The following is a 21,938-nucleotide window of genomic DNA, read 5'->3' as shown; positions in this document are numbered from 1 at the left end:
CGCACCCAGGAGTCAAGACTGGCACACAAGCAGAAAGGCCAATATTAATCTCCCACTGTTTTTTTTGGTTGTTTTTTTTTTTTTTTTTTCAGGGAGACTTTAGAAAAAAAAATAATAAAAAAAATATGATTTTATCAGGAAGAATTTAGAAACCAAATAAAATAAAATGATTTTTTCAGGGAGAATTTATAAAACAAATAAAACCAAAAATAGGCGTTCTATGGCCCACTGACTGAGAGATGACGCACCCAGGAGTCAAGACTGGCACACAAGCAGAAAGGCCAATATTAATCTCCCACTGTTTTTTTTTTTTTTTTTCAGGGAGACTTTAGAAAAAAAAATAATAAAAAAAATATGATTTTATCAGGAAGAATTTAGAAACCAAATAAAATAAAATGATTTTTTCAGGGAGAATTTAGAAAACAAATAAAACCAAAAATAGGCGTTCTATGGCCCACTGACTGAGAGATGACGCACACAGGAGTCAGGAGTGGCACACAAACCCAGAGGCCAATATTTTTCTACCAATGATTGATGTAGTTATTTTCTCTGGTAGATTTTAGAACCCAAATCAAGGAAAAAAAATATAGGCTTTCTATGGACCACAATTGGAGAGAGAGAGAGAGAGAGAGAGAGAGATGGCACACCCAGGAGTCAAGACTGGCACACAAGCAGAAAGGCCAATATTAATCTCCCACTGTTTTTTTGGTTGTTTTTTTTTTTTTTTTTCAGGGAGACTTTAGAAATAAAAATAATAAAAAAAATATGATTTTATCAGGAAGAATTTAGAAACCAAATAAAATAAAATGATTTTTTCAGGGAGAATTTAGAAAACAAATAAAACCAAAAATATGCGTTCTATGGCCCACTGACTGAGAGAGAGAGAGAGATGGAACGCTTAGTACTGGCACACAAGCCCAAAGGGCAATATTAATCTCCCTTTTTTTTTCCAGGGAGAATTTCTGAAACCCAAAAAAAAAATAAAATAGGCTTTCTATGGCCCACTATTTGTGAGAGAGATGGGACGCTCAGGACTGGCACAGATGGCACGCTCAGGACTGGCACAGAAGCCCAGAGGCCAATATTAATCTCCCTTTTTTTCTGGGAGAATTTATAAAACCAAAAAAATATTTAAATAGGCTTTCTATGGCCCACTATTTGTGAGAGAGATGGCACGCTCAGGACTGGCACAGATGGCACGCTCACAACTGGCACACAAGCCCAGAGGCCAATATTAATCTCCCTTTTTTCAGGGAGAATTTCTAAAACCCAAAAAAAAAATAAAATAGGCTTTCTATGGCCCACTATTTGTGAGAGAGATGGGACGCTCAGGACTGGCACAGATGGCACGCTCAGGACTGGCACAGAAGCCCAGAGGCCAATATTAATCTCCCTTTTTTTCTGGGAGAATTTATAAAACCAAAAAAATATTTAAATAGGCTTTCTATGGCCCACTATTTGTGAGAGAGATGGCACGCTCAGGACTGGCACAGATGGCACGCTCACAACTGGCACACAAGCCCAGAGGCCAATATTAATCTCCCTTTTTTCAGGGAGAATTTCTAAAACCCAAAAAAAAAATAAAATAGGCTTTCTATGGCCCACTATTTGTGAGAGAGATGGGACGCTCAGGACTGGCACAGATGGCACGCTCAGGACTGGCACAGAAGCCCAGAGGCCAATATTAATCTCCCTTTTTTTCTGGGAGAATTTATAAAACCAAAAAAATATTTAAATAGGCTTTCTATGGCCCACTATTTGTGAGAGAGATGGCACGCTCAGGACTGGCACAGATGGCACGCTCACAACTGGCACACAAGCCCAGAGGCCAATATTAATCTCCCTTTTTTCAGGGAAAATTGATAAAACAAAAAAAAAAATTAAATAGGCTTTCTATGGCCCACTATTTGTGAGAGAGATGGCACGCTCAGGGCTGGCTGGCACAGATGGCACGCTCAGGACTGGCACACAAGCCCAGAGGCCAATATTAATCTCCCTTTTTTTCTGGGAGAATTTATAAAACCAAAAAAATATTTAAATAGGCTTTCTATGGCCCACTATTTGTGAGAGAGATGGCACGCTCAGGACTGGCACAGATGGCACGCTCACAACTGGCACACAAGCCCAGAGGCCAATATTAATCTCCCTTTTTTCAGGGAAAATTTATAAAACAAAAAAAAAATTTAAATAGGCTTTCTATGGCCCACTATTTGTGAGAGAGATGGCACGCTCAGGGCTGGCACAGATGGCACGCTCAGGACTGGCACACAAGCCCAGAGGCCAATATTAATCTCCCTTTTTTTCAGGGAGAATTTATAAAACCAAAAAAAAAAATAAATAGGCTTTCTATGGCCCACTATTTGTGAGAGAGATGGCACACTCAGGACTGGCACACAAGCCCAAAGGCCAATATTAATCTCCCACTGTATTTTTATCAGGGAGAATTTATACACCCCACAAAAAAAAATACAGAAAAATGAAAAGGCTTTCTATGGCCCACTATGTGAGAGAGATGGCACACACAGGGATGGCACTCTAGCAGAAATGCCAAATTGCCAATCTTAATCTCCCACCAAAAAAAAAAAAAAAAAAAAAACAGGGAATGTCCTACAATTACTATCTCCCTGCCTGCAGTAATCTCAGCCAGGTATGGCAGGCAGCTACTATCTCCCTGCCTGCAGTAATCTCAGCCAGGTATGGCAGGCAGCAATAAGGAGTGGACTGATGCACAAATGAAATAAAAAGTGTGGACAAACAAAAAAGATAGCTGTGCAGAAAGGAAGGAACAAGAGGATTTGTGCTTTGAAAAAAGCAGTTGGTTTGCACAGCGGCGTACACACAGCAATGCAGCTATCAGGGAGCCTTCTAGGGCAGCCCAATGAGCTACAGCGCTGAGGGGAAAAAAAAAAAAAAAAAAACTTCCACTGTCCCTGCACACCGAGGGTGGTGTTGGACAGTGCAAATCGCTGCAGCACAAGCGGTTTTGTGGTTAATGGACCCTGCCTAACGCTATCCCTGCTTCTGACAAAGCGGCAGCAACCTCTCCCTAAGCTCAGATCAGCAGCAGTAAGATGGCGGTCGGCGGGAACGCCTCTTTATAGCCCCTGTGACGTCGCAGACAGCAAGCCAATCACTGCAATGCCCTTCTCTAAGATGGTGGGGACCAGGACCTATGTCATCACGCTGCCCACACTCTGCGTTTACCTTCATTGGCTGAGAAATGGCGCTTTTCGCGTCATTGAAACGCGACTTTGGCGCGAAAGTCGCGTACCGCATGGCCGACCCCGCACAGGGGTCGGATCGGGTTTCATGAAACCCCGACTTAGCCAAAAGTCGGCGACTTTTGAAAATGTTCGACCCGTTTCGCTCAACCCTAGTGATCAGCACAAAAACCTACAAAAGACCACGCAGAGTGTTCAAAAAAGACCTCCGCACCGACTCACGGTGCGGGGGGGGGGGGGCCACTCTGCATCCCAGAGCTTCCAGCTAGCAAGACAAAATCAGGATAACCAGCTGGACAAAGAAACAATGAGCAAAAATACCAATAAGGAACTTAGCTTCTGCAGGAGAAGACAGGTCACCAGGCAGATCCAGGAGCGAACTGAACCAATGCTAAAACATTGACAGCTGGCATGGAGTAACGATCTGAGTGGAGTTAAATAGAGAAGCCAACCAAAGGATAAACCACGTCACCTGTGTAAGGAACCTCAGAAGCAGCAGCTTCACTCATAGCCACCAGAGGGAGCCCATAGACAGAACTCGCCGAAGTACCATTCACGACCACAGGAGGGAGTTCGACAACAGAATTCACAACAGAGGTTCCCAGTTTGTTTCAAGGTTTTGGCGGTCCTTTTGTGCTAAGATGGGCATTGATTTGTCTTTTTCTTCGGCTTTCCATCCTCAGACTAATGGCCAAACCGAACGAACTAATCAGACTTTGGAAACATATCTGAGATGCTTTGTTTCTGCTGATCAGGATGATTCGGTGTCCTTCTTGCCTTTGGCTGAGTTCGCCCTTAATAATCGGGCCAGCTCAGCTACTTTAGTTTCTCCTTTTCTCTGCAATTCTGGTTTCCATCCTCGTTTCTCTTCAGGGCAGGTTGAGCCTTCGGACTGTCCTGGTGTGGATACTGTGGTGGACAGGTTGCAGCAGATTTGGACTCATGTGGTGGACAATTTGACATTGTCCCAGGAGAAGGCTCAACGTTTCGCTAACCGCCGGCGCTGTGTTGGTCCCCGACTTCGGGTTGGGGATTTGGTTTGGTTGTCATCTCGTCATGTTCCTATGAAGGTTTCCTCTCCTAAGTTTAAGCCTCGTTTCATTGGGCCATATAAGATTTCTGAAGTTCTTAATCCTGTGTCATTTCGTTTGGGCCTTCCAGCTTCTTTTGCCATCCATAATGTGTTCCATAGGTCGTTGTTGCGGAGATACGTGGCGCCTATGGTTCCCTCCGTTGATCCTCCTGCCCCGGTGTTGGTCGAGGGGGAGTTGGAGTATGTGGTGGAGAAGAGTTTGGATTCTCGTGTTTCGAGACGGAAACTCCAGTACCTGGTCAAGTGGAAGGGTTATGGTCAGGAAGATAATTCCTGGGTTTTTGCCTCTGATGTTCATGCTGCCGATTTAGTTTGTGCCCTTCATTTGGCTCATCCTGATCGGCCTGGGGGCTCTGGTGAGGGTTCGGTGACCCCTCCTCAAGGGGGGGGTACTGTTGTGACTTCTGTTGTCGAGCTCCCTCCTGTGGTCGTGAATGGTACTTCGGTGAGTTCTGTCCGTGGGCTCCCTCTGGTGGCTGTGAGTGGAGCTGCTGCTTCTGAGGTTCCTTACACAGGTGATGTGGTTTATCCTTTGGTTGGCTGCTCTATTTAACTCCACTTAGATCGTTACTCCAGGCCAGCTGTCAATGTTTCTGCATTGGTTCAGTTCGCTCTTGGATCTTTCTGGTGACCTGTCTACTCCAGCAGAAGCTAAGTTCCTGATAGTATCTAATTCGTTCATTGTTTTCTTGTCCAGCTGGATATCATGATTTTGTCTTGCTAGCTGGAAGCTCTGGGATGCAGAGTGGCATCTCCGCACCGTTAGTCGGTGCGGAGGTCTTTTTGCACACTCTGCGTGGTCTTTTGCAGTTTTTTGTGCTGATCGCAAAGCTACCTTTCCTATCCTCTGTCTATTTAGTAAGTCTGGCCTCCCTTTGCTGAAACCTGTTTCATTTCTGCGTTTGTGACTTTCATCTTTACTCACAGTCAATATATGTGGGGGGCTGCCTTTTCCTTTGGGGAATTTCTCTGAGGCCAGGTAGGCTTTATTTTCTATCTCTAGGGCTAGCTAGCTCTTAGGCTGTGACGAGGCGCCTAGGGAGCGTCAGGAGCGCTCCACGGCTATTTCTAGTGTGTGTGATAGGATTAGGGATTGCGGTCAGCAGAGCTCCCACATCCCAGAGCTTGTCCTGTGTGAGTTTTAACTATCAGGTCATTCCGGGTGCTCCTAACCACCAGGTCATTACAGTTTATGTCACCTTGCTATTGTAAGGTGACATTAAGCCAGATTAATAATGGAGAGGCGTCAATTATGACACCTATCCATTATTAATCCAATTGTATGAAATGGTTAAAAAACACACACACACACATTATTCCAAGTCTTTTAACCCCTTCCCGACCTTTGACGCCACGTAGGCGTCATGAAAGTCGGTGCCATTCCGACCCATGACGCCTATGCGGCGTCATGGAAAGATCGCGTCCCTGCAGATCGGGTGAAAGGGTTAACTCCCATTTCACCCGATCTGCAGGGACAGGGGGAGTGGTAGTTTAGCCCAGGGGGGGTGGCTTCACCCCCTCGTGGCTACGATCGCTCTGATTGGCTGTTGAAAGTGAAACTGCCAATCAGAGCGATTTGTAATATTTCACCCATTATAACGGGTGAAATATTACAATCCAGCCATGGCCGATGCTGAAATATCATCGGCCATGGCTGGAAATACTAGTGTGCCCCCACCCCACCCCTCCGATCGCCCCCCCACCCCCCCGATCTGGCCGGTACACTGCTCCGGCTCCCCTCCGCCCTGTGCTCCGCTCCCCCCCGTGCTCGTGTCCGCTCCCCCCGTGCTCCAATCACCCCCCCGTGCTCCAATCACCCCCCCTGCACTCCGATCCACCCCCCCCGTGCTCCGTTCCACCCCCCGTGCTCCATTCCAGCCCCCCCGTGCTCCGTTCCACGCCCCCCGCGCTCCGTTCCACCCCTCCCGCGCTCCGATTCCCCCCCCCGTGCTCCGATCCCCCCCCCCGTGCTCCGATCCCCCCCCCCGTGGTCCCCCCCCACCCTATCATACTTACCGATCCAGCCGTGGTCCCGTCCGTCTTCTCCCGGGCGCCGCCATCTTCCAAAATGGCGGGCGCATGTGCAGTGCGCCCGCCGAATCTGCCGGCCGGCAGATTCGTTCCAAAGTGCATTTTGATCACTGAGATATAATCTATCTCAGTGATCAAAATAAAAAAAATAATAAATGACCCCCCCCCTTTGTCACCCCCATAGGTAGGGACAATAAAAAAATAAAGAAATTTTTTTTTTTCCACTAATGTTAGAATAGGGTTAGGGTTAGGGGTAGGGTTAGGGTTAGGGGTAGGGTTAGGGGTAGGGTTAGGGTTAGGGGTAGGGGTAGGGTTAGGGGTAGGGGTAGGGTTAGGGGTAGGGTTAGGGTTAGGGCTAGGGTTAGGGGTAGGGTTAGGGGTAGGGTTAGGGTTAGGAATGTGCACACGTATTCTGGTCCTCTGCGGATTTTTCCGCTGCGGATTTGATAAATCCGCAGTGCTAAACCGCTGCGGATTTATGGCGGATTTACCGCGTTTTTTTCTGCGCATTTCACTGCGGTTTTACAATTGCGATTTTCTATTGGAGCAGTTGTAAAACCGCTGCGGAATCCGCACAAAGAAGTGACATGCTGCGGAATGTAAACCGCTGCGTTTCCGTGCAGTTTTTCCGCAGCATGTGTACAGCGATTTTTGTTTCCCATAGGTTTACATTGAACTGTACACTCATGGGAAACTGCTGCGGATCCGCAGCGTTTTCCGCAGCGTGTGCACATACCTTTAGAATTAGGCTATGTGCACACGGTGCGGATTTGGCTGCGGATTCGCAGCAGTGTTCCATCAGGTTTACAGTACCATGTAAACATATGAAAAACCAAATCCGCTGTGCCCGTGATGCGGAAAATACCGCGCGGGAACGCTGCGTTGTATTTTCCGCAGCATGTGAATTCTTTGTGCGGATTCCGCAGCGTTTTACACCTGTTCCTCAATAGGAATCCGCAGGTGAAATCCGCACAAAAAACACTGGAAATCCGCGGAAAATCCGCAGGTAAAACACAGTGCCTTTTACCCGCAGATTTTTCAAAAATGGTGCGGAAATATCTCACACGAATCCGCAACGTGGGCACACAGCCTTAGGGTTAGGGTTGGAATTAGTGTTGTGGTTAGGGTTAGGGGTGTGTTGGGGTTAGGGGTGTGGTTAGGGGTGTGTTGGGGTTAGGGTTGTGATTAGGATTATGGCTACAGTTGGGATTAGGGTTAGGGGTGTGTTGGGGTTAGTGTTGGAGTTAGAATTGAGGGGTTACCACTGTTTAGGCACATCAGGGGTCTCCAAACGCAACATGGCGCCACCATTGATTCCAGCCAATCTCGTATTCAAAAAGTCAAATGGTGCTCCCTCACTTCCGAGCCCTGACGTGTGCCCAAACAGTGGTTTACCCCCACATATGGGGTACCAGCATACTCAGGACAAACTGCGCAACAATTACTGGGGTCCAATTTCTCCTGTTACCCTTGTGAATCTAAAAAAATGCTTGCTAAAACATAATTTTTGAGGAAAGAAAAATGATTTTTTATTTTCACGGATCTGTGTTGTAAACGTCTGTGAAGCACTTGGGGGTTCAAAGTGCTCACCACATATCTAGATAAGTTCCTTGGGGGGTCTAGTTTCTAAAATGGGGTCACTTGTGGGGGGTTTCTACTGTTTAGGCACACCAGGGGCTCTGCAAACGCAACGTGACACCCGCAGACCATTCCATCAAAGTCTGCATTTCAAAAGTCACTACTTCCCTTCTGAGCCCCGACGTGTGCCCAAACAGTGGTTTACCCCCACATATGGGGTATCAGCGTACTCAGGAGAAACTGGACAACAACTTTTGGGGTCCAATTTCTCCTGTAACCCTTGGGAAAATAAAAAATTCTGGGCTAAATAATTATTTTTGAGGAAAGAAAACGTATTTATTATTTTCACGGCTCTGCATTATAAACTTCTATGAAGCACTTGGGGGTTCAAAGTGCTCACCACACATCTAGATAAGTTCCTTTCAGGGTCTAGTTTCCAAAATGGGGTCACTTGTGGGGGGTTTCTACTGTTTAGGCACATCAGGGGCTCTGCAAACGCAACGTGACGCCCGCAGAGCATTCCATCAAAGTCTGCATTTCAAAACGTCACTACTTCACTTCCGAGCCCCGGCATGTGCCCAAACAGTGATTTACCCCCACATATGGGGTATCAGCGTACTCAGGAGAAACTGGACAACAACTTTTGGGGTCAAATTTCTCCTGTTACCCTTGGGAAAATAAAAAATTGCAGGCTAAAAGATCATTTTTGAGAAAATAATTTTTTTTTTTTTTTTCATGGCTCTGCGTTATAAACTTCTGTGAAGCACTTGGGGGTTCAAAGTCCTCACCACACATCTAGATTAGTTCCTTTGGGGGTCTAGTTTCTAAAATGGTGTCATTTCTGGGGGATCTCCAATGTTTAGGCACACAGGGGCTCTCCAAACGTGACATGGTGTCCGCTAATGATTGGAGCTAATTTTCCATTTAAAAAGCCAAATGGCGTGCCATCCCTTCCGAGCCCTGCCGTGCGCCCAAACAGTGGTTTACCCCCACATATGGGGTATCAGCGTACTCAGGACAAACTGGACAACAATATTTGGGGTCCAATTTCTCCTATTATCCTTGGCAAAATAGGAAATTCCAGGCTAAAAAATCATTTTTGAGGAAAGAAAAATTATTTTTTATTTTCATGGCTCTGCGTTATAAACTTCTGTGAAGCACCTGGGGGTTTAAAGTGCTCAATATGCATCTAGATAAGTTCCTTGGGGGGTCTAGTTTCCAAAATGGGGTCACTTGTGCGGGAGCTCCAATGTTTAGGCACACAGGGGCTCTCCAAACGCGACATGGTGTCCGCTAACAATTGGAGCTAATTTTCCATTCAAAAAGTCAAATGGCGCGCCTTCTCTTCCGAGCCCTGCCGAGTGCCCAAACAGTGGTTTACCCCCACATATGAGGTATCGGCGTACTCGGGAGAAATTGCCCAACAAATTTTATGATCCATTTTATCCTACTGCCCATGTGAAAATGAAAAAATTGAGGCGAAAAGAATTTTTTTGTGAAAAAAAAGTACTTTTTCATTTTTACAGATCAATTTGTGAAGCACCTGAGGGTTTAAAGTGCTCACTAGGCATCTAAATTAGTTCCTTGGGGGGTCTAGTTTCCAAAATGGGGTCACTTGTGGGGGAGCGCCAATGTTTAGGCACACAGGAGCTATCCAAACGCGACATGGTGTCCGCTAACGATGGAAATAATTTTTCATTCAAAAAGTCAAATGGCGCTCCTTCCCTTCCGAGCCTTACCATGTGCCCAAACAGTGGTTTACCTCCACATGTGAGGTATTGGTGTACTCAGGAGAAATTGCCCAACACATTTTAGGATCCATTTTATCCTGTTGCCCATGTGAAAATGAAAAAATTGAGGCTAAAAGAATTTTTTTGTGAAAAAAAAGTACTTTTTCATTTTTACGGATCAATTTGTGAAGCACCTGGGGGTTCAAAGTGCTCACTATGCATCTAGATAAGTTCCTTGGGGCGTCTAGTTTCCAAAATGGGGTCACTTGTGGGGGAGCTCCAATTTTTAGGCACACGGGGGCTCTCCAAACGTGACATGGTGTCCGCTAAAGAGTGGAGCCAATTTTTGATTCAAAAAGTCAAATGGCGCTCCTTCCCTTCCAAGCCCTGCCGTGCGCCAAAACAGTGGTTTACCCCCACATATGAGGTATCAGCGTACTCAGGACAAATTGGACAACAACTTTCGTGGTTCAGTTTCTCCTTTTACCATTGGGAAAATAAAAAAATTGTTGCTAAAAGATAATTTTTGTGACTAAAAAGTTAAATGTTCATTTTTTCCTTCCATGTTGCTTCTGCTGCTGTGAAGCACCTGAAGGGTTAATAAACTTCTTGAATGTGGTTTTGAGTACCTTGAGGGGTGCAGTTTTTAGAATGGTGTCACTTTTGGGTATTTTCAGCCATATAGACCCCTCAAACTGACTTCAAATGTGAGGTGGTCCCTAAAAAAAATGGTTTTGTAAATTTCGTTGTAAAAATGACAAATCGCTGGTCGAATTTTAACCCTTATAACTTCCTAACAAAAAAAAATTTTGTTTCCAAAATTGTGCTGATGTAAAGTAAACATGTGGGAAATGTTATTTATTAACTATTTTGTGTCACATATCTCTCTGGTTTAACAGAATAAAAATTCAAAATGTGAAAATTGCGAAATTTTCAAAATTTTCGCCAAATTTCCGTGTTTATCACAAATAAATGCAGAATTTATTGACCTAAATTTACCACTAACATGAAGCCCAATATGTCACGAAAAAACAATCTCAGAACCGCTAGGATCCGTTGAAGCGTTCCTGAGTTATTACCTCATAAAGGGACACTGGTCAGAATTGCAAAAAACGGCAAGGTCTTTAAGGTCAAAATAGGCTGGGTCTTGAAGGGGTTAATGAAATAAAGACACAGGCTGTTGTAATATTTTATTTGACTCTTAATCCACCTGAAGACCCTCGCTCTGTAACAAAGGAAAAATAAAAAAACAACAATATCTCATACCTTCCGATGATCTGTCACGTCCCACAATGTAAATCCATCTGAAGGGGTTAAATAATTTTACACCCAGTCTGCTAATGCACCTGTGCTCGTGGCTGTAAAACCCCAGCGAATGAATGGAAAGTAGGTCAATGACATGTAGTTACCTTCAGTTGCGGTGAGGCGCCCACTGCTGTATGTCCTCATATGAACTCGAGCCTGGGAACTTTTCTGAATATTTTCCCAGCCTCGAGTTCATATGAGAACATCCAGCAGAGGGCGCATCACCGGGACTGAAGGTAACTACAGGTCATTGACCTACTTTCCATTCATTCGCTGGGGTTTTACAGCCACGAGCACAGCTGCATTAGCAGAGCTCCTGGGTGTAAAATTATTTAACCCCTTCAGATGGATTTACATCGTGGGACGTGACAGATCATCGGAAGGTATGCGATATTGTTGTTTTTTTATTTTTCCTTTGTTACAGAGTGAGGGTCTTCAGGTGGATTAAGAGTCTAATAAAACATTACAACAACCTGTGTCTTTATTTCAATAAAAGACTTTGTAATAATGTGTGTGTTTTTTAACCATTTCATACAATTGGATTAATAATGGATAGGTGTCATAATTGACGCCTCTCCATTATTAATCTGGCTTAATGTCACCTTACAATAGCAAGGTGACATTAACCCTTCATTACCCCATATCCCACCTCTACACAGGAATGGGAAGAGATTGGCCAAGTGCCAGAATAGGCGCATCTTCCAGATGTGCCTTTTCTGGGGTGGCTGGGGGGCAGATGTTTTTAGCCGGGGGGGCAAATAACCATGGACCCTCTCCAGGCTATTAAGATCTGCTCTCAGTCACTGGCTTCACCATTCTGGCAGAGAAAATTGCGCGGGAGCCCACACCAATTTTTTCCGCGATTTAACCCTTAAATATAATAGCTAGAGCGCCCAAATTTTGCACATACACACTACTAACATTAGTAGTGTGGAATATGCAAAAAAAAGGAGATGTGAGATGGTTTACTGTATGTAAACCATGTCTCATATCATGTCGGGTTTGTGAAGGAGATAGCAAAAGCCGGCAATTGAATTACCGCCTTTAAAGCTATCTAGCGCGGCCTTAAATATATATATATATATATATATATATATATGTCTCCCTGACATATATATATATATATATATATATATATATATATGTATATATACCTATTATATGTGTATATATCTACTCTAATCTAATCTGTCAGTGTGATTTTACTGTACACCGCGCTGAATTACCGGCTTTTCAAAGGACACCGGTGCATAAAAATCGGACAGCACTCGCATGGTGCGAGTGCTGTGCGATTTTTTTCTCGCACCCATTGACTTGCATTGGCGAGTCTCGTCCGAGAATCGCTGCAAATCGCATGCTGCGATTTTTTTCTCAGTCTGATTTCAGCTGAGAAAAAAAAAAAATCGCAAATGGAATGTCACCTATTGAATAACATTGATCCAAGTGCAATCCGATTTTTTATCGGATTGCACTCATCCGTTTTCCTCGCAAGTGGAAAGGGGCCCTTAGATGGAGCAGTAGTACACATACTTGGCCACTGCTGCATTCATTCTCTATGGGGATGCTGAGCACTGGACTCATTTTTTTCTGACAGCCCCTTAGAGACACTGTATGGAGCACATTTGGGTGTCTTACCTGCTACTTCATTTTGAATCTGTGTCAAAAGTGCACTGTCAGGGATATAAATTCCCCATACTGCCAATTTGTGCATGTCCCCACAGTGAGACACCTACCAATCAGCAAGGAATCGCCTTTCCTGTAGATAGGTACTAACTTATTTTCACTGAACTCTTTTAAGTACTTGGGGAATATAAGAACATTGGACTAGAACGTACAATAAACAATGTTATGCAGGCAAATAAGTATACACTAATTTGCATAGCTACTTGAACAGAAGTCTTCTTTAACTTGGATCCCTTTCATCACGGGGAGTCTGATGATAGGAGACACTATACATTTTCTATACTACACGGATTATCCAATTTAATCACATGGTATAGCTTCTTTAGTTCTGACTTCATTTACTCACTTATTTACTGGTGATGTGAACTAGGGGATATCTGTCTGTGCTCAGCTCATTAGCGAAGGCATCCCCCTTCTGTATCTCTTAGATTACCATCCTATGAAACATATTTGTTACAGACCTGTCAGAGGTTTCGCAGTAATACACGCAGCAGCTGGAGCGGACACAGGCAGAAGAGGGCCCCTGTGCATTCCCTAGTCTGAAGATTGGTGTGGGCCCAAGCATTTGGGCTCCTACTGATCATTACCTTATCACCTTTTCTATGGATAGGCGATAAGGTTTTCACGGGTTTACCGCAACAGAAACAAGCCAGAAAATCACAGCATCTGATTTCTCCTACTCCTGCACTGATTAGAAGCACTTCACCTTCATATTAAATTGTGTTAATTTATTTTAGCAGTGCAGGGGTTAATCTGCTCAGTTGAGAGCTCCTGGAAGCTTTCCTGTGTTAAGGCTCTCAGCTGTGCACTTTTAGCCACTCCCATCTCCTATATATACTGGACCCTGTCTGGCTAGCACTCATTGTCAAGTGGTCTTATGCTGCATGGATGGAGGTTGTTGGTGGTTGATGTTGGAGAAAGGCATTTGGTGGATTTATCTGTGATTGTTGCTAGGTTTTGAGTGTGTGATAATTCCCTTTCTTCTCCTACTTTGGTTTAATCCCATCCTCCACTCCCTAGTCCATTCCTCTGTTCTTTGTGTGTATATATTTGGATGTGTGGTATCTTTTGTTACGGCTGTTCATATTACCTTGTTAGTCTTGCTGGTGTATTACGGTAGACTAATACTCCCCTCTTCCTTGGGTGGGTGAAGGGTACAGACTGAGGATGGATTCAGGAGTGAAGGCAAGTTATGTGGCCCCAGCGTCTTCACCATCAGAAGTAATCCAGGGAACAGAGCAAGCTAAGGTGCCCCTAGCATTAGGGAAAGAGAAGGAGCCCCTGGTCCCGTGACACCCGACAGCAGAGTTGTGAAAAACTTGTTCTAACCCTTTAAATATTTAAATATTAATTGCTGTGAAAGAAAGTAGTCATCATCAAGACTACAGGCATTAGTCAAAAAAATAAATCTGCTGATTTTGAGTTCTTTGCTCAGAAATGGGAATTTAAAAAAATATATATATTTTTACTGCCTTCTTTGTTATCAGGTCGACGTAGTTTCCAATTGGTCATGGAATATCTGCCTAATGGAAGTCTGCAGGAATTTCTTCCTAAGAATCAGGATGGGCTTGGGTTCCATCATCTTCTTCTCTATGCATCTCAAATTTGCAAGGTTTGTTCTATAATCACACATATAAACTTCCATGGTGTCATAAACAGCTATTAATTTTATTGCATGATATTGTAAATAATAGGCTAGGAGAGTAAGTAGAATTTAGTGGAGTTGTCCAATACACAGACCAGCCCTTCTCAATCCCTATGTCCCTAAAGCGATGGCCGGGGGACTACCACGGTGCAGGAAGACTACTGTACACAAGATGAGGTGCAAACAACAAAGGGTAGATTTATTGGAAGGCAAGGAATGAAGTGGATGAGGAAGATGCAAACAGGGGTATGCAATGGCAAAAGATAATTTACAAGAGTTATATTCTTTAGCTTGTCTGTAAAATAGCATGGTGTTCCAATCTGTTACAGACTCACACAAGTCACACAAGTAAATGCAAACAATAAACAAAGAATGATGCTACTTTACGTATAACCTCCCTGGCCTTTACTAAGTAGGCCTCACGGCTGCCGTGTTCTGACTATTGAAGCCTACACTAGGTCCTGACATGTGCACAAAACAGGAGCAAACTCACGGTGATGTTGGGGACTCAGCCCCCAACAGTCTAGTACGGTGGTGTGCACAACTTTCTGTCAGATCCGTGAAAAGTGGTCTTCTCCTTGCTTCTGGGTCCTGGAGGTGCTCCTGGAAACTGTAAATCCCTTTCTCGGTATCTTTGTGGCTCCTCGAACTAACACAGGACAGCCACCCTCGCTGCACCCGGAAAAGTCTGTCAAATCTCACAAGTCTAATCTGTTATAGGCTGGGGGTCCTCTCTTGCAGCCATATCAGGACACAGTTCTCCTCTCTTGCAGCTATCAGCACAAAGTTCTCTCTGCAGCAGCCTCAGCTCACACACACTGTTCAGGCTCCACCCCTGCCATCTCCACAGTCCAGTTCATTCACACAGTTTATTGCAGGGGAGAAGCAGAACATTCCATCCTGCCAGACAAGGGGGTGCAGTCTCTTAAAGTAACAGCGTGTTCCTTACTGTCCATAACAGCACCACCCTCCGACATCCCCTCAAGTAAATTAATAACACATATCCTCACCTCCGACCCATCCTGTGTTCTAAAAATAGCAAGTACTTATATGGATACACTGATAGAGAACATTGAGTCTCAAATTGTAGAGAAGAGAATAAAAAAGCTGGGCGTTTAACAGGTTGTTCACCACTCAGACAACCCAGTCTTAATCTCTGTTTCCCCCAGTAAAATAATAACTCCTTTACTGACCTCTGGTGCTTGGGCCATTCCAGCGGTGTTGGCATTGGCTCTCCCAGGACTCACGTGACATTGTTATCACGCAATCCCTGCTGACAATCATCTCTGGCTTCACTGCCCAATCCTTCAGACAAAACAGACACCAGAGGAAGTGAGAGAGCAGTTGGAGCGCTAACTTCTGTTGGATGTCTGATTTGTCCAGTAGAGTGAAGCCAACACTGATTTGTGGTAGGGATCGTGTTACATTAGCCGCAGGAGAGCTAGTGTTGACATTACTAAAGTGGAGCCTGCACCAGGAGGCTAGTATAAGGTTGCGGTTGATATCCGTATGTGCTCTCATGCGAGAGGATTGCGCCTATTATGCTAATGATACTCTGTCAGAGTTTGAGCCAAGTGTCACCTTATTGTGATCTTTTGCTCTTGCGTGAGAGAATCCCAACACAGGTGTGGAAAAGACGGAGAACTTAATTTCTCCATTATCTCTGTCTGCATAAATCAGACTGCACTTGGATGACATCCAAGTGCAGTCCAATGTTTTACACGCACCCATAGACTTGTATGGGTGTGCATGTTCTGATTATCAGATGCACTCACAGCATGCTGCGATTGTTTTCTCATGCCAAATCGTCATGAGAAAAAAAGCTCTAGACGGCACATTGGGCTAAATGCCACCCGATAAAACATCGGAAAACACTCTGCCATGTTATATGCTTGTGTGAGTGAGCCCTAAGTGTTATTATTCTACGGGGGGGAACATAGAGATTAAGAAAGGGTTGTCGGAGTACTGGACAACCCCTTTAAATTCTTACGCTTCCAGCATATTTTCTCTCATCTCCATAACCTGAGACTCAATTTAATTTTTCCTATCAATGTATCCATGTGAGCTTGTTATTTTTGGAACTTATGATTTTCCTACATACCTGTAGTATGTAGAACAAGCAATCATGGATTCAAACTCCCTGTGGGGACTAAAACAAACTAATGAAAAGGATTACGAGCAAATAAAATAAATTTACATAAACTTTTTCAATTTTAAAAATTAAAAATACAAAAAAAATTCCGTGTCCACAAAAGTTAAATCAAAATATAAAATTATTTAACCCATATAATAAAGCATTAGTCAGTTGCATGGGAGAGGTTACAGCTGTTGCTCACTCTGCACTGAATGGTGACTGAAGCCACGCCGGCCCACCCCTGTGACTGAAAGCCCGAGGCTGCGAGGGAGCAATAGAGTTCATTTCCTCCAGGCAGCGATCTCTCAGTGTGAATGTTTGGTGGCCTCACAATGCTATTAAGGGCAGTCCCACACGTCCAGATAATTCCGGTACCGGAAAAATCGGTACCGGAATTATCCGTGTCCGTGTGCCCGTGCGTTTCTGTGGCACATCAGTGTGGCACACGTGTGCCCACTAGGTACCACATGCACCATGCCGGAGACAGCGCTAAAGTTTAGCGCTGCCCCCTGCATCGTGCTGAAGCCGCCATTCATATCTTCTGTGCAGCAGCGTTTGCTGTAGAGAAGATATGAATATTCCTTTTTTTTTGTTTCTCGTGTTTAACATAAAGATCCATGTCCCCACCCCCTCCCACCCCCTGTGCGCCCGCCCGCTGTTCTTAAAATACTCACCCGGCTCCATCGCTGGCTGGCGCTGCTTCCTGTCCTGGCCGCACCTTCTACTGTATGAGCGGTCACGTGGGGCCGCCGATTACAGTCATGAATATGCGGCTCCACCTCCCATAGGGGTGGAGCCGCATATTCATTACTGTAAAAAATCAATGACCTCTGCACAGATGCATTGATTTTTATGTGTCTACGTGTGTCAGTGTCTCCGGTACGTGAGGAAACTGTCACCTCACGTACCGGAGCCACTGACGTGTGAAACCGGCCTTATTCACTGGGGCAGCGCAGATGAGCAATTTTTTTCACTGACTGAATCGGATTGTGAAAGAAATTGCATCATGCGCTAGTTTTTTTTTCCTATGTCATACTCGCCCACTCAAGTATATATGTGTGGAGATAAACATGGATCCGACACAGAACATCCATATTGCATCTGCTTTATTACAGATACATTGTAATTCTGTAACATAGGAAACTAACTGGTCCTGTGAATTATTACTAACTGCTGCTGCTTTAAAAAAAAAACAAAAAAAAAAACAGACAGCATACGGGCAGCACACGAATGACAAGTGAGGATGCCGTCACACTAGCAGTACTTGGTCAGTATTTTACCTCAGTATGGTGTAAGCCAAAACCAGGAGTGGGTGATAAATGCAGAAGTGGTGAATATGTTTATAATAATAATAATTTTTTTCTATTATACTTTTCTATTATACTTTTCCTCTATTTGTTCCACTCCTGGTTTTGGCTTACAAATACTGAGGTAAAATACTGACCAAATACTGCTAGTGTGACGACAGCCTGAGAAAAAAATCGTCTGAGTTTTCTGGATGAAACTGATGATTTTGTAAACGGACGTGTGATCCCTAGCTGCAGATTAGTTAGGTTCCCAGCGGTCACCCCCCAGCCCTCCCACTGATCAATAAGTTATTATCACCCTTTCTATTTCTTAGCTTTCTGCCAAAAAGAAGCTTGGTCTTTCAGCACCAGCAAATGCTATGAGATTTCAGAAATCTTGTGCACGCACTTTTTTCCTTGACTGAATCTAATAAATGCAGTGTTTTTTAAATCTGCAGCATGTCAATTCTTTCAGCATTTTTTGACCCCCTAGAAAGAAAGTTTCACCCATAAAAAACATGTTTTTTTACTGAATAAGCCAAAGTCTGCATCAAAAAAGCAGCAAAACTAGCATTTTAAATGCAGTGGTTTTACTGCCAAGAAAGCCGGTTCTGGCTACAGATAAAAACACTGCAAAACTGCTGTCTATGGACACAGACTTAAACCTTTTACGCCAAACTGAACCCTTAAAATACAAAGCTGAATTGTCGCTCCTTTTCGGAACAGAAGCCACAACTCTCTGCAGGATCCATTGTGGAAATTACCAGTGGCCAATGGCCACCATAGGCTTGAATTCATGTCAGTTGGGTAGCGCCATAGTTTCTGCGGATTTACGGCTTTGCCTGGAGTGAACTGGTTACATGACTTACTGGCTTTCCTTCCATAGAGGGTGCTGGTCTCCATCTTTGCTATGGAGCAACAGAAAGACAGAGGAAGATTGCTAAATACAAAGATCTTTCTGGCCGAGGTTTCCGTGCCCGGGAGATCTCCTGGCACATAACACGATGATTAATTTGGAACATTTCCTCGTTCCTTTAGCAGTGATTATTTAGAACTTATATTTGTTGGCAGATCCCACGCCCTTTTATTACCTGGGTTGGGCTGGGTCCAATTATTGTGACAAGGAATTCCTTCTCGCTCAAAGGCTGGGTTCACACAAGTGTATCTTCGGGCAGTATACTGTCTGTGAAAGAACACTAGATAGACAGCACTCAAACCAATGTCATTGAATTATGTACAGCAGATGCAGGAAAGAAATATATCTTGGTACCGTGTTAGCCAGTGGATAGAAAAATATTTAGAATTGAGAGTCTTCAGTGGTTGATACCTTTTAATGGCTAACTGAAAAGATGGTAACAAATTGCAAGCTTTCGAGACTACACAGGTCTCTTCATCAGGCAAAGACTAAAACAAATTCTGAAGAATCACATAAATATGTGATTCTTCAGAATTTGTTTTAGTCTTTGCCTGATGAAGAGACCTGTGTAGTCTCAAAAGCTTGCAATTTGTTACCATCTTTTCAGTTAGCCATTAAAAGGTACAGCAGATGAGCTTTTTTTTTTTTTAACTGACCGAATTTGTGCCTGAAAAAAAAACCTGCAGCATGCACTAGTTTCTTCCATGTGTTGGCCGATGATTCACCTATGCAAGTCTATGGGTACACAAATAAAAATCAGATCCCATACAGAGCCGCCACAGTATAGCATCTGATTTTTACAAGTACATTGCAATTCTGTAGCATAGGAAACTCTAAATGGCTAATAGCGGCTGCTGTAAAAAAAAAAAAAAAAGGGATGACAAGTGAGAAAAAAATCGTCCATGGATGATTTTTGTATATATATTTGCATGAACCTGGCCAAATGATGTGGTTTTGGTTCACATGTGGTTAAAAACTGATCTAATTTGACATAGTATTTATGTCTCGTACCTAAAATTCAGTTTGTTCATTTTTTAAACGGAAGATTACAGGGATTGTTATAATAGATGCATAATACAAAATATGATCCATAAACATAAGACAATGTTAAATATTTCCCCCTAAAGCGAATAGTGAACTACATAAAAGTAAAAGAAACTATCCCATGAGCAAAGCACATGCCAATGTGCCATATACTTCTAAGATTCTTGTGACTGTGATCAGCGGCAGATAACAGTAGCCAGGGCCCCAGGCAGTTTAGAAGACGGCCCCCCAGCACCTGATGAATCACATGACATCACATGACATGTCACCTGATACCTTTGATAGAGCATATGATAGGTGCACAGGTGCACAGGTGCTCTGGTGCATATCCACAGATGCAAAACATTCGAGACAAAATACTTATTTTTTTCCTCTTATGTACATACCATAATGCTGTACATAATACAACATGGGTGGGACCATGACTGTTGTAGAGGACCGAACAAATAGGCTAAAATTAAATCTACTCAAAATATTAACTACAATTCAATTATTATTTTATTTTAATATTACTTGTATCACTTGATATTGAGCAGAATAAAGTATGCTGACATCCCCTTATACACCGTATGAGCCCACACACAGTGAACCTACATACAGGATGAGCCCCTGCCCCCACATAGCCCCTATATACAGTGTGAGCCCTTGCATAGCCCCTGATATGCAGTATAACACCCACATAGCCCCTGTATGCAGCATGTTCCCTCACATAGCCTCCTATACACAGAGTGTGCCACATCATAGCCTCCTATATACAGCATGAGCCCCACTTAGCCTCCAATACACAGTATGAGCCTTCTATGTACTGGTATACTGTATATATATATATATATATATATATATATATAAATAGTACAGACCAAAAGTTTGGACACACCTTCTCGTTTAAAGATTTTTCTCTATTTTCACAACTATGAAAATTGTACATTCACACTGAAGGCATCAAAACTATGAATTAATACATGTGGAATTATATACTTAACAAAAAAGTGTGAAACAACTGAAAATATGTCTTATATTCTAGGTTCTTCAAAGTAACAACCTTTTGCTTTGATGACTGCTTTGCACACTCTTGGCATTCTCTTGATGAGTTTCAAGAGGTAGTCACCAGGAATGGTCTTCCAACAATCTTGAAGAAGTTCCCAGAGATGCTTAGGACTTATTGGCCCTTTTGCCTTCACTCTGCGGTCCAGCTCACCCCAAACCATCTCGATTGGGTTCAGGTCTGTTGACTGTAGAGGCCTGGTCATCTGGCGTAGCACCCCATCACTCTCCTTCTTGGTCAAATAGCCCTTACAAAGCCTGAAGGTGTGTTTGGGGTCATTGTCCTGTTGAAAAATAAATGATGGTCCAACTAAACGCAATCCGGATGGAATAGCATGCCGCTGCAAGATGCTGAGGTGGCCATGCTGGTTCAGTACTGTGTCACCAGCAAAGCACCCCCACACCATCACACCTCCTCCTCCATGCTTCACGGTGGGAACAAGGCATGTAGAGTCTATTCGTTCACCTTTTCTGCGTCGCACAAAGACACGGTGGTTGGAACCAAAGATCTCAAATTTGGACTCATCAGACCAAAGCACAGATTTCTACTGGTCTAATGTCCATTCCTTGTGTTCTTTAGCCCAAACAAGTCTCTTCTGCTTGTTGCCTGTCCTTACCAGTGGTTTCCTAGCAGCTATTTTACCATGAAGGCCTGCTGCACAAAGTCTCCTCTTAACAGTTGTTGTAGAGATGTGTCTGCTGCTAGAACTCTGTGTGGCATTGATCTGGTCTCTAATCTGAGCTGCTGTTAACCTGCGATTTCTGAGGCTGGTGACTCGGATAAACTTATCCTCAGAAGCAGAGGTGACTCTTGGTCTTCCTTTCCTGGGGCGGTCCTCATGTGAGCCAGTTTCTTTGTAGCGCTTGATGGTTTTTGCAACTGCACTTGGGGACACTTTCAAAGTTTTCCCAATTTTTCAGACTGACTGAGATTCATTTCTTAAAGTAATGATGGCCACTTGTTTTTCTTTACTTAGCTGCTTTTCTCTTGCCATAATACAAATTCTAACCATCTATTCAGTAGGACTATCAGCTGTGTATCCACCAGACTTCTGCACAACACAACTGATCGTCCCAACCCCATTTATAAGGCAAGAAATCCCACTTATTAAACCTGACAGGGCACACATGTGAAGTGAAAACCATTCCCGGTGACTACCTCTTGAAGCTCATCAAGAGAATACCAAGAGTGTGCAAAGCAGTCATCAAAGGAAAAGGTGGCTACTTT

The 21,938-nt window shown here is 43.8% G+C and overlaps 1 protein-coding gene across 1 annotated transcript in view; it reads left to right on the top strand.

Moving 5' to 3' along the window:
- JAK3 (Janus kinase 3) overlaps positions 1-21,938 on the top strand; it is a 475,730-nt gene that overhangs the window by 352,634 nt on the left and 101,158 nt on the right. Inside the window, exon 20 of the mRNA XM_069767767.1 lies at positions 14,129-14,253. Coding sequence (XP_069623868.1) covers positions 14,129-14,253 — 125 coding nt within the window. The remainder of the gene's footprint in view (positions 1-14,128; positions 14,254-21,938) is intronic.

This window comes from Ranitomeya imitator, chromosome 1 (genome assembly GCF_032444005.1).
Source record: "Ranitomeya imitator isolate aRanImi1 chromosome 1, aRanImi1.pri, whole genome shotgun sequence".
Lineage (NCBI taxonomy): Eukaryota > Metazoa > Chordata > Amphibia > Anura > Dendrobatidae > Ranitomeya > Ranitomeya imitator.
This window is presented reverse-complemented; position numbering and strand designations above follow the sequence as displayed.